The following is a 13,585-nucleotide window of genomic DNA, read 5'->3' on the forward strand; positions in this document are numbered from 1 at the left end:
TGTGTTCCGTGTCAGGGCAGTCATCAGTTGTAGCTGGGCACCATCTAGTTCTTCTGGTCTCAGGCTGATGTAGTCTCTGGTTTATGTGGCCTTTTCTGTTTCTTGGGCTCATAATTACCAAGTGTCTTTGGTGTTCTTCATTCTCCTTTCCTCCAGGTGGGTTGAGACAAATTGATCAATCTTAGATGGCTGCTTGCTAGTGTTTAAGACCCCAGATGCCATTCTCCACAGTGGGATGCAGAATGTTTTCTTAATAGATTTTATTATGTCAGTTGACTTAAATGTCCCCTGAAACCATGATTCGCAAACCCCCGCCCCTGCTATGCTGGCCTTCGATGCATTCAGTTTATTCAGGAAACTTCTTTGCTTTTGGTTTAGTCCAGTTGTGCTGACCTCACATGTACTGTGTGTTGTCTTTCCCTTCTCCTAAAATAGTTCTTATCTAATTAGTGAAAACCCCTCTCCCTCCCTCCCTCCCCACTCTCATAACCATCAAAGAATATTTTCTTCTCTGTTTAAACTATTTTTCGAGTTCTTATAATAGTGGTCTCATACAGTGTTTGTCCATTTGCAACTGACTAAATTCACTCAGCATAATGCCTTCCAGATTCCTCCATGTTATGAAATGTTTCACGGATTAATCATTGTTCTTTATTGATGCATAGTGTTCCATTGTGTGAATATACCATAATTTGTTTATCCATTCTTCCATCGATGGGAACCTTGGTTGCTTCCATCTTGTTGCTATTGAAAACAGTGCTGCAATGAACATGGGTGAGCATGTATCTGTTCGTGTATAGGCTCTTATTTCTCTAGGATATATTCCAAAGAATGGGATTGCTGGATTGTATGGTAGTTCTAGTTTTTTAAGGACATGCCTGATCGATTTTCAAAGTGGTTCTACCATTTTACATTCCCACCAGCAGTGTGTAAACGTTCCAGTCTCTCCACAACCTCTCCAACATTTATTATTTTGTGTTTTTTGGATTAATGCTAGCCTTGTTGGTATGAGATGGAATCTCATTGTAGTTTTGATTTGCATTTCTCTAATAGCTAATGGGGGGTTAATGGGTTTTAATAGCTAATGTTTGTGAGCATTTTCTCATTGTTACTTACCTGAATGTCTTCTTCAGTGAAGCGCCTGTTCATATCCTTTGCCTATTTTTTAACTGGTTTGTCTTTTTGTAGTTGAGTTCTTGCCGTATGTAGATTTTAGAGATTAGACACTGATCAGAAATGTCATAGCTAGAAACTTTTTCCCAGTCTGTAGGTAGTCTTTTTACTCTTTTGGTGAAGTCTTTGGTTGAGCATTAGTGTTTGGTTTTTAGGAGCTCCCAGTTATCTAGTTTCTCTTCTGGTATTTGTACATTTCTAGTAATGTTTTGTATTCAGTTTATGCCATGTATTAGGGCACCTAGTGTTGTCCCTATTTTTTCTTCCACAATCTTTATTGTTACAGATTTTATATTTAGGTCTTTGATCCATTATGAGTGAGTTTTTGTGCATGATGTGAGGTATGGGTCTTGTTTCATAATTTTGCAAATGGATATTCAGTTAATGCTGGCACCATTTATTAAAGATACTGTCTTTTCCCCATTTTACAGACTTTGTGCCTTTGTCAAATATCAGCTGTTTCTAGATGAATTACATCTGTATTTTCAATTCTGTTCCATTGGTTTATGTAACTGTTGTTGTACCAGTACCAGGCTGTTTTGACTACCATGGTGGTATAATAGGTTCTAAAATGAGGTAGTATGAGGCCTCCCGCCTTGTTCTTCTTTTTCAGTAGTGCTGTACTTATCCGGGGCCTCTTTCCATTCATATGAACTTGATGATTTGTTTCTCCATCTCATTAAAAAATGTGGTAGGACCCATGTTTATTGCAGCACTGTTTACAATAGGAAAAACATGGAAGCAACCAAGGTACCCATCAATGGATGAATGGATAAATAAATTATGGCATATTCACACAATGGAATACTACTCATGGATAAAGAACAGTGAGGAATCTGTGAAACATTTCATAACATGTAGGAACGTGGAAGGCATTATGCTGAGTGAAATTAGTCAGCTGCAAAAGGACAAATATTGTATAAGACCACTATTATAAGAACTTGAGAAATAGTTTAAACTGAAAAGAAAACATTCTTTTGTGGTTACAAGACGGGGGAGGGACGGAGGGTGGGAGAGCAGTACTCACTAATTAGATAGTAAACAGAATACAAACCATAACTAACAATGCACAAACACCAGAAGAGAAACCAGATAACTGGAAACCCCCTAAAATCAAACACTCATGTTCATCAAAAGACTTCATCAAAAGAATAAAAAGAGAACTTACAGACTGGGGAAAAAATTTTGGCTACAACACATCTGATGAGGGTCTGATCTCTAAAATATATAAGATACTGGAACACCTCAACAACAAAAGCACAACTAATCCAATTAAAAAATGGGCAAAGGGTATGAGCAGACACTTCACCAAAGAAGACATTCAGGCAACTAAGAGACACATGAGGAAATATGCAAATCAAAACTACCAGGAGATACTATTTCACCCCAACAAGGCTGACACTAATCCAAAAAAAAAAAAACAGTACAAAATAACAAATGTTAGAGAGGTTGTGGAGAGATGGGAACACTTATACACTGCTGGTGGGAATGTGAAATGGTACAACTGCTTTGGAAATCAATTTGGCACTTCCTTAAAAAGCTAGAAATAGAAGTTCCATATGATCCGGCAATGCCACTCCTAGGAATATATCCTAGAGAAATAAGAGCTGTCACATGAATAGGTATATGCACACCCATATTCATTGCAGCAATGTTCACAATAACAAAAGGATGGAAACAACCTAGATGCCCATCAACAGATGAATGAATAAGCAAATTATGGTACATACACACAATGGAATACTATGCAACAATAAAGAGCAATTATTTAAACATCTCACAACATGGATGAATCTGGAGGGCATTATGCTGAGTGAAATTAGTCAATCACAAAAAAGACAAATATTGTATAAGACCACTATTATAAGAAATCAAGAAAATATTTAAACGCAGAAGAAAAGATTCTTTGATGTTATGAGGGTGGGGAAGGAGGGAGAGCGGAATTCACTAACTAGGTAGTAGACAAGAATTATCTTAGGCAAAGGGAGGGATAGCACACAATACAGAGGAAGTCAGCGCAATTGGACTAATGCAAAAGCTGAGAAGTTTCTTGAACCAACCAAACATTTTGAGGGACAGTGTAGGTTTGGGGATCATGGTTTCAGGGGACATTTAAGTCAATTGGCATAACAAAGTTTGTTAAGGAAATGTTCTTTTTCCCACTTTGGTGAGTGACGTTATTGGTCTTAAAAGCTTGCAAGAGGCCATCTAAGATGTATCAATTGGTCCCAACTCACTTTGAGCAAAGGAGAATGAACACCAAAGACACAAGGAAAATACTAGCCCAAGAGAAAAAAGTCCCCATAAACCAGAGACTTCATCAGCCTGAGACCAGAAGAACCAGATGGTGCCCGGCTACAATCAGTACTGCCCTGACAGGGAACACAACAAAGATTCCCTGATGGAGCGGGAGAAAAGTGTGGAGCAGAATTCAAAATCACATAAAAAGAGCAGTTTTAATGGTCTGACTGAGACTGGAGGAACTCCCGAAGCCATGTTCCCAGATGCCGTGGTAACCCAGAACTGAAACCATTCCTGAAGCCCACTCTTCAGACAAAGATTAAACCGGAGTATAAAACATAAAATAATACTCATGAAGAGTGTGCTTCTTAGTTCAAGCAGATACAGGAGACCAAAGAGGCAGCTCCTGCCTGGAGGTAGGATGAGAAGGCAGGAAGGGACAGGTTGAGTGGACACAAGAAACGCTGGGTGGAAAGGGGAGTGTGCTGTCACATTACAGGGATTGCAACTACTGTCACATAACAATATGTGTATAAATTTTTGTATTGGAAATTAACTTGAGATGTAGACTTTCACCTAAAGCACAAAAACAGCATCAAAAAAATTGGATCCAATAAAATCCAATTATACATTAAAAAATATACATTAACTCTAAACTCATGCCATTCTGCATATCAAGGAACATTGTTCTGACTGGTTTTCACTACTCATCAAATAGCAGGAATATGGTAGATGAAGTGAGCACTGCAGCCCTAGGACCTCATCCAGGGTACTGCCTCACTACCTATATATAAAAAAAGCAGTTCTTAATTAGATATTGGGGTGCACAACAGGTGAGACCCTGTGTTTTCATCTGCCAGAGCTGGCAGGGCACCTCATTGCCATCTGATCTAACCTCTTCCCCCACCCCAACCTTGGAGGTTTTGATTAAGTAGATTTAGGATGAAGCTTGGCATCTATATAATTTGAAAAAAAATTTCAGGTAATTCTCATGTTCACCAAATGTTAAGAACCATTGATGTTGAGAGATGAACTTCGTGGTGACATTTTAATCTTCAATTCTCTGGTTAGAACTGGGAAGAAAAAAAAACAAAGACAGGAGTCCAAAAGAAAAAATTCAAGACATTCAGGTGGCTAACAGACACATGAAGAAATGCTTATGATCATGAGGCATCAGAGAAATGCAAATCAAAACTACAATGAGAAATCATCTCACCCTGACATTACTGGCACTAATCAAAAAAACAGAAAATAGCAAATGTTGGAGAGGTTGTGGGGAGATCATACCCTGTAGGGTCACTATGATTGGAATCCACTCAATGGCAACGGATATGGGATGCACTGCTGGTGGGAATGTGAAATGGTACAACCAAAGTGATAACGGTGCCTCCTTAAAAAGCTAGAAATAGAAATATCATATTATGCAGCAATCCCACTCCTGGGAATACATCCTAGAGAAATAAGAATCATCACACGAATAGACATATGCACACCAATGTTCACTGCAGCATTATTCACAGCAGCAATAAGATGGAAACAACCTTAGTGCTCATCCACAGATGAATACCAAAAAATCAAACCCATTGCTGTAGATTCTGACTCATAGTGACCCTATAGGACAGAGTAGAAGTGCCACATAAGCTTTCCAAGGAGTGGCTGGTGGATTCGAACTGCCGACCTTTTGGTTAGCAGCTGTAGCTCTTAACTATTGTGCCACTAGGGCTCCAACAGATTAATGGATAAACCAAGTATAGGACATACAGCAGAACATAGTCTGATATAGTGTTGAAAGATGAGCCCTCAGGTTGGAAGGCACTCAAAAGATGACTAGGGAAGAGCTGCTTCCTCAGAGTCGACCTTAACGACATGGATGGAGTCAAGATTTTGGGACCTTCATTTGCTGATGCGGCAGGACTCAAAATGAGAAGAAACAGCAGCAAACTGTACAAAGTATGAATCTAGGAAAATTGGAAGTTGTCAAAAATGAAATGGAATGCATAAACATCTATGTCCTAGGCATCAACCCCATTGTCGTTGAGCCAATTCTGACTCATAGTGACCTATAGGATAGGGTAGAACTGCCCCATAGGGTTTCCAAGGAGCAGCTGGTGGATTCCAACTGCTGACTTTCTGGTTAACAGCTGAACGCTTAACCACTGCACCACCAGGGCTCCATCCTAGACACTCCATCCTAGTGAGTTGAAAAGGACTGGTACAGGCTATTCTGAATTGGACAATCATATGGTCTACTATGCTGGGAATGACAAAATGAAGAGGAATGGCATTGCATTCATTGTCAAAAAGAACATTTCAAGATCTGTCCTGAAGTACAACACTGTCAGTGATAGGATAATATCCATACACCTAGAAGGAAGACTAGTTAATACTGCTATTATGCAAATTTCCATGCCAACCACTAAGGCCAAAGATGAAGAAATTGAAGATTTCTACCAACTTCTACAGTGTGAAATTGATCAAACATGCAATCAAGGTGCATTGATAATTACTGGTGATTGGAATGCAAAAGTTGAAAACAAAGAAGAAGAAACAGTAGTTGAAAAATATGGCCTTGGTGATAGAAATGATGCCAGAGATCCATGAGAGAATTTTGAAAGACCAATGATTTCTTCATTGCAAATACCTTTTTTCAACAACAAACATCAGGTATACACGTGGACCTTGCCAGATGGAATACACAGGAATCAAATCAACTACATCTGTGGAAAGAAACAATGGAAAAGGTCAGTATTATCAGTCAGAACAAGGCCAAGGGCTGACTGCTGAACAGACCATCAGTTGCTCCTATGCAAGTTCAAGTCGAAGATGAAGAAAATTAAAACAAGTCCACTAGAGCTGAAGTATGACCTTGAGTATATTCCACTGGAATTTAGAGATCATGTCACGAGTAGATTTGACACATTGAACACTAGTGACCAAAGAACAAACAAGTTGTGGAATGACGTCAAGGACATCATACATGAAGAAAGCAAGAGGTCATTAAAAAGACGGGAAAGAAAGACCAAAACGGATATCAGAAGACTCTGAAACTTGTTCTTGAATGTACAGTAGCTAAAGCGAAAGGAAGGAAAGATTAAGTAAAAGAGCTGAACAGAAGATTTCAAAGGGTGGCTTGAGAAGACAAAGTAAAGTATTATAACGAAATGTGCAATGACCTGGAGTTAGAAAACCAAAGGGGAAGAACATGCTCAGCATTTCTCAAGCTGAAAAAACTGAAGAAAGAATTCAAGCCTTGAGTTGCAATATTGAAGGATTCTGTGGGCAAAATATTAAACGATGCAGGAAGCATCAAAAGAAGGAGGAAGGAATACACAGAGGTACTTTATCAAAAAGAATAGGTTGACATTTAACCATTTCAGGAGGTAGCATATGATCAAGAACTGATGGTACCAAAGGAAGAAGTCCAAGCTGTAGTGAAGGCATTGGCGAAAAACAATGAGATGTTTCAACAAACTGATGCAGTGCTGGAGGTACTCACTCGTTTATGCCAAGAAATTTGAAAGACAAGTACTTGGACAACCAAGGGAAGAGATCCATATTTTTACCTGTTCCAAAGAAAGCTTATCCAATAGAATGCAAAAATTATTGAACAGTATCGTTAACATCACACACAAGTAAAATTTCGTGAAGATCATTCAAAAGCAGTTACAGCAATACATCAACAGGGAACTGCCAGAAATTCAAGCCAGATTCAGAAGAGGATGTGGAACAAGGGATGTCATTGCTGATGTCAGATAGATCTTGGCTGAAAGTAGAGAATTCCAGGAAGATGTCTATCTGTGTTTTATTGAGTATGCAAAGGCATTCGACTGTGTGGATCACAATATATTATTGATAACATTGCAAAGAATGGGAATTACAGAACATTTAATTGTATTCATGAGGAACCTGTACATAGACCAATAGACATTTGTTTGAACAGAACAAGGAAATACTGTGTGGTTTAATGTCAAGAAGGGTGTATGTCAGGGTTGTATTTTTCCACTATACTTATTCAATTGGTATGCTGAGCACATAATCTGAGAAGCTGGATTATATGAGGAAGAACGCAGCATAAGGATTGGAGGAAGACTCATTAGCAACCTGCGATATGCAAATGACACAACCTTGCTTGCTGAAAGTGAAGAGGGCTTGAAGCACTACTGACGAAGATCAAAGACTATAGCCTTCACTACGGCTTACGCCTCAACATAAAGAAAACAGAAATTCTCACAAGTGGGCCAGTAAGCAACGTCATGATAAATGGAGAAAATATCGAAGTTGTTAAGGGTTTCATTTTACTTGGATTCACAATCAACGCCCATGGAAGCAGCAGTCAAGAAATCGAATGACTCATTGCATTGGGCAAATCTGCTACAAAAGATCTTTTTAAAGAATTAAAAAGCAAAGATGTCACTTTAAGGGGCTAAGGTGCTCCTGACCCAAGCCGTGGTGTTTTCAGTCACTTCATATGCATGTGAAATCTAGACAATGAAGAAGGAAGAGCAAAGAAGAATTGAATCATTTGAATTATGGTGTTGTTGAAGAATATTGAATATATCATCGACTGCCAGAAGAACGAACAAATCTGTCTTGGAGGAAGTACAGCCAAAATGTTCCTTAGAAGTAAGGGTGGTTAGATTTCATCTCACATCCTTTGGACGTCTTATCAGGAGGGACAAGTCCCTAGAGAAGGAATTAATCCTTCTTTAAAGTAGATGATCAGCGAAAAAGAGGAAGACCCTCAATGAGATGGTTGGTCAGTGGCTGCAACAATGGACTCAAACAACAACTATTGTGAGGATGGCACAGGACTGGGCGTTTCCTTCTGTTGTGCATAGAGTCGCTGTGAGTTGCAACCGACTCGACGACATCTATCAATGACAAGAACACACAATGAAATACTATGCAACTGTAAAGAACAATGGTGAATCCATGAAATGTCTCACAACCTGGATGAATCTGTAGGTCATTATGCTGAATGAAATAAGTCAATCACAAAAGGAAAAATATTGTATGAGACCACTATTATAAAGAAACAAGAAAATTCTGTTTACACACAGGTGAAAAAAAACAATCTTTGATGGTTATGAGGGACTGGAGGGTTTAGGAGGGGAAATCACTAACCAGGTAGTAGACAAGTGTTAACTTTGGTGAAGGGAAAGACAACACACAATATAGGGGAAGTTAGCACAACTTGACCAAGGCAGTCATAGAAGCTTCCTAGACACATCCAACCAGCTTGAGGGACCGAGTTACTTACTGCAGCCGAGGGCTGGAGACCATGGTCTCAATTGGCATAACATGGTTCGTAATGAAAATGTTCTACAGTCTGCCTTGGTGAGTAGTGCCTGGGGCCTTAAAAGCTTGCTAGTGGCCCTTTGAGATATATCTAGTGGTCCCATTCTGTCCAGAGCAAATGAGAATGAAGAAAATCAGAGACACAAGGAAATATTAGTCCAAAAGACTAAAGGACCACGTGAACCACAAGCTTCACCAGCCTGAGCACAGAACTAGATGGTGCCCAGCTACCACTGCTGATGGCTCTGACAGGGATTACAATGGAGAGTCATGGACAGAATGGGAGAAAAATGTAGAAGGAAATTCAAATTCATGAAAAAAAAAAATAAAGCTAGACTTACTGTTCTGACAAGGCCTGGAGGAACTCCAAGACTACAGCCCCCAGACACTCTGGTAACTCAGAACTAAGCCACTCCCAAAGTTCACCTTTCAGCCAAGGTTTGACAGGCCTATAAAACAAACAATAACACACATGAGGAGTGTGCTTCATAGTTCAATCAAGTGTACGAGACCAAATGGGCAACACCTGCCCAGAAGTAAAGACAAAGCAAAGCAGGAAGCGACAGGAAGATTGGACAAATGGACACAGGGAACCCGGGGTGTAAAGGGAAAGGGGGAGAGTGCTGACAAAATGTGGGGATGGCAACCAATGTCAGAAAACAATTTGTACATAAATTTTTTAATAAGAAAGTAATTTGAGCTGTAAACATTCACCTAAAGTACAATATAATTAAAAAAAATTCTAAAGGAGACTCATTACTCACTTTTTCACTGCATATTTATTCTGTATGAGGTTGTCATGCCATGTTATGACAGACAGTAGGTGAAAGGTATAAGGCAAGACTCCAGAACAAAGATACCGGGCACATACTATGCTTGAGTGTCTGGGAAAAAAATAGATTAAAGGTCAATTAAGAATAAAAATAAAGAACTCATAAATGCTAGAGGGCACAACATTATATGTTGTCTGAAGTCAATTCAGATATCAGACTGTGGGCACTGATGGAGCAGAGTAAGGCAGATGTTCATCAGAGTTAGTCAGCAAACAACGGAGCAAGATGCTTATAATATAGGGGGGTGAAGAAAAGGCTGGATAGAGCTAAAGGAACAGAGAAAACATCTTTATACTGAAGTGGTCTCAGCCTAAAACACCTTTGGCCTGAAGACTTGTTGGTTAATAACTATAAACAGCTGTATCATGAATGTTGTGGTCGGAGTAGCATTCTTAGACTGCAAAGTTTTCTACAGAGGGACATTAATGAATGCTGAACCTGGATAGTGTGAGGCCAAGGGTATGGTGACCATTGTGAAATGTTGCTGTGAAGTCAGGGAAGGTGATCTTTGGGACTGCTGTTCATGTAAAGTAGTAAGGACGCAAAACAGATTGCTGGGGCTTACTGAAAATGAGTGGGCAGCAATAAAATAGAGATAGCAAGTAGATCATTCAATTCATATAGTTGTGAGGGAGAGGAGAAATGGAATGGTAGCTTGAAGTGCAGTGTGGTCAATTCCTTCCCCCCCCCACCCGGAGGTGGGTGTGTTTGAAGGTAGAGGGGAAGGAGTAAGTTGAGAGGGAGGTACTGAAGATGCCTTTGAAGAGAGGAAATAATTGAGACATCAAGGTCCTTGAGAATACTGAAAAATTAGGAAACTTTGGAAAAAAGAAAATAAACATTTTCAAAACTGGAAATGTAAGTAAATGTAAATATATGATTAGAAATTACTTGACAAAAAGATTTTTTCCAAGAAACAAATTAATTGTGTAAAGGAATTAACAAATTTTACATTTTGTGACAGATAGTAAAGATCTGACCACTTCATTGACCACATAAATTTAGTTGGGCAAATATTCTCTTTTTCATTGAAATATTATTTAGAAATGACTGCTGAAATCTAATGTTAAGGCAACTAACTCAGTTGTATGTGAAGTCATCTTTAAAAAGCTTGGCTATGTTTTATGATGAAACTACAGAAATAAAGAGGTCGCAATTACTCAAACTTAAAAATAGGGAAAATAAACAGTATAGTGAAGATATTTGTATTTACTAAATTCTGTCTCAAGAACTCCTGAGTCATCTACACAAAAGAGTATATTTAGAAAGTTTCACATTTTAAGAGAAAAAATCTAAAACTGTCCTGATGTGCAGAGATTTTGTCAGATGCTGATATCTTTAGAATTATTCTCCTGCTAACATGGTACATACAAGAACATTACATGGAGTCATGTATCTTCAGTGAGTCTTTGGTATTTAAGACCTGGAGAAATTAAAATTTGAGAATTAAATATTTCTGTGACTGGAGCATGAAGCAGATGATTTATTTGATGAATCTTAGGTCATGTACTTTTTTAAAAATAATTTTTGTTGTGCTTTAAGTGAACGTTTACAAATCAAGTCAGTCTGTCACATATAAACTTATATACACCTTACTACATACTCCCACTTAGTCTCCCCCTATTGAGTCAGCCCACTCCCTCCTTCCAGTCTCTCCTTTCATGACTGTTTTGCCAATTTTTAACCCCCTCTACCCTCCCATCTCCCCTCCAGACAGTAGATGCCAACATAGTCTCAAGTGTCCACCTGATGCAAGTAGCTCACTCCTCATCAGCATCTCTCTCCAACCCATTGTCCAGTCCGTTCCATGTCTGATGAGTTGTCTTTGGGAATGGTTCCTGTCCTGGGCCAACAGAAGGTTTGGGGACCATGACCGCCGGGGTCCTTCTAGTCTCAGTCAGACCATTAAGTCTGGTCTTTTCATGAGAATTTGGGGTCTGCATCTCACTGTTCTCCTGCGCTCTCAGGGGTTCTCTCTTGTGCTCCCTGTCAGGGCAGTCATCGGTTGTGGCCGGGCACCATCTAGTTCTTCTGGTCTCAGGATGATGTAAGTCTCTAGTTCATGTAGCCCTTTCTGTCTCTTGGGCTCATAGTTATCATGTGACCTTGGTGTTCTTCATTCTCCTTTGATCCAGGTGGGTTGAGACTCATTGATGCATCTTAGATGGCTGCTCGCTAGTGTTTAAGACCCCAGATGCCACACTTCAAAGTGGGATGCAGAAGGTCATATACTTTTGAAAATTGCTTTTAAAAAAGGTCTTTAGAGTTCTTATTTTTAATAATAGCTACAAAACTGGTTTCACATCTGTCCTCATTTCTCCTTATAGGTATATATAAAAGGATAATGTTTTGTGTTCATGGGTGTCTAATTACTATTTTGCAGTACGTCATGTTGCTTGCAAGCTAGTGTGCATGTGTGAAGGCTCAATTCCTTCAGAAGAAGCTGTTCGAAGACAGATTTTGGTAAGTCCCAATTAATTGAGGAGAACGTGCGAATGGAATGAAAAATAAAAAAACCAAACCCGTTGCCGTTGAGTTTATTCTTACTCATAGAGACCTCATGTATGCAGAGTAGAACAGCACTGCATCTGGTTTCAAGACTGTGACCTTTCAGAAGCAGATTGCCAGGCCTTTCTTCCAAGGCGCCTGTGGGTGTGTTCGAATCGTCAGCCTTTCAGTTAGCAGTTGAGTGTTCAACCATTTGTGCCACCCAGGGACCACTCAAATGCAATGAGATGGTGGTGGTTCTTATGAAGACGATTGAAGTTAGTGTAAATCTGGAAGGAGGTTGAATCCTTTAATGCTATCCATGTTCCTTTTATGATAGGTGTATTTACTAGAGTTAAAGGTCTCAACAGTACTATAGTTGTTATTACAGTAGTTCAGTGGACTCAATATTGAACTTATAATTCAGAATTTATGAATTATTTTTGCTTTTACCACCTCTAACTTGTTAGAATAACAGTTTCTACATCTAGAAGGATTGAATAGTATTATTTAGTCTTAAAAGAATTTTTTGGAGTAATAAATAATGAAAATTATGTAGCATTCAGCAAGTAAAGAGTACAGGATTTGAAGTCTGCAGACCTAGGTTTGAATCTGAACTTTGTGGCTTACTAACTGTGTGACTTTGGAAGATCCTCATTTGTAAAATGGGAATAATATTATCTACCTTAAGGTGTTGTGGAGTTAAAATTAGAATTTTGTGTCCGCGAAGAATATTGAATACACCACAGACTGCCAGAAGAACAAACAAATCTATCTTGGAGGAAGTACAGCCAGAGTGCTCCTGAGAAGCAAGGATGGTGTGGCTTCGTCTCACTTATTTTGGACATGTTGTCAGGAGGGACCAATCCCTAGAGTAGGGCATCATGCTTGGTAAGGCAGAGGATCAATGAAAAAGAGGAAGGCCCTCAACCACATGGGTTGACAGTGCTGCAACAATGGGTTCAAACATAGCAATGATTGTAAGGATGGTGCAGGACGGGCAATGTTTCATTCTGTTATACATAAGATCACTATGAGTTGGAGCTGACTTGAAGACATGTAAAAATAATAATCATGACTGGAACTAGAAGTCCTTCCCTTGCATTTTTATTATTTTAAAAATTGATTTATTTGAGCATTTACTTCCCACATTCATACATATGTATGTATGTAGCATACATACAAATATATATGTTTAAATAAAATAAAAATTTTCACAAAAGTTATGGAAGTGTTGAAAAGTAGCTCTCCGCCCACTCCCTCCCTACCCACTGTCTTACTCCCTAGAGGCAACTACATTTTTTTTTTTAGTGGAAAAATATTTTTCCTAATGTTTTTAGAAAGATATTTCGTTATGGAAAAGTTCAAACATACACAAAAATAGCTAAGATAGTACCATGATTCCCCCATTTACCCATCATCCAGCTAGAGTAACCAGTGACTCATTTGTTTCATCTGTATCTCCTCCAGCAGCAACCGCTGCTCCCCCCACACCTTTGCTGGATTTTTTTTTTGAAGCAAATCCAAAACATATCATTTTGTCTATAAATATT

General features: G+C 39.0%; 1 protein-coding gene across 1 annotated transcript in view; it reads left to right on the forward strand.

The window, feature by feature from the left end:
• The window catches only part of TEX11 (testis expressed 11), a 515,004-nt gene that overhangs the window by 11,941 nt on the left and 489,478 nt on the right, over positions 1-13,585 (forward strand). The window contains 1 exon segment of the mRNA XM_049871470.1: positions 11,929-12,008. Within this exon segment, the coding sequence (XP_049727427.1) occupies positions 11,929-12,008 (80 nt within the window).

This window comes from Elephas maximus, chromosome X (genome assembly GCF_024166365.1).
Source record: "Elephas maximus indicus isolate mEleMax1 chromosome X, mEleMax1 primary haplotype, whole genome shotgun sequence".
Taxonomy (NCBI): Eukaryota; Metazoa; Chordata; class Mammalia; order Proboscidea; family Elephantidae; genus Elephas; species Elephas maximus.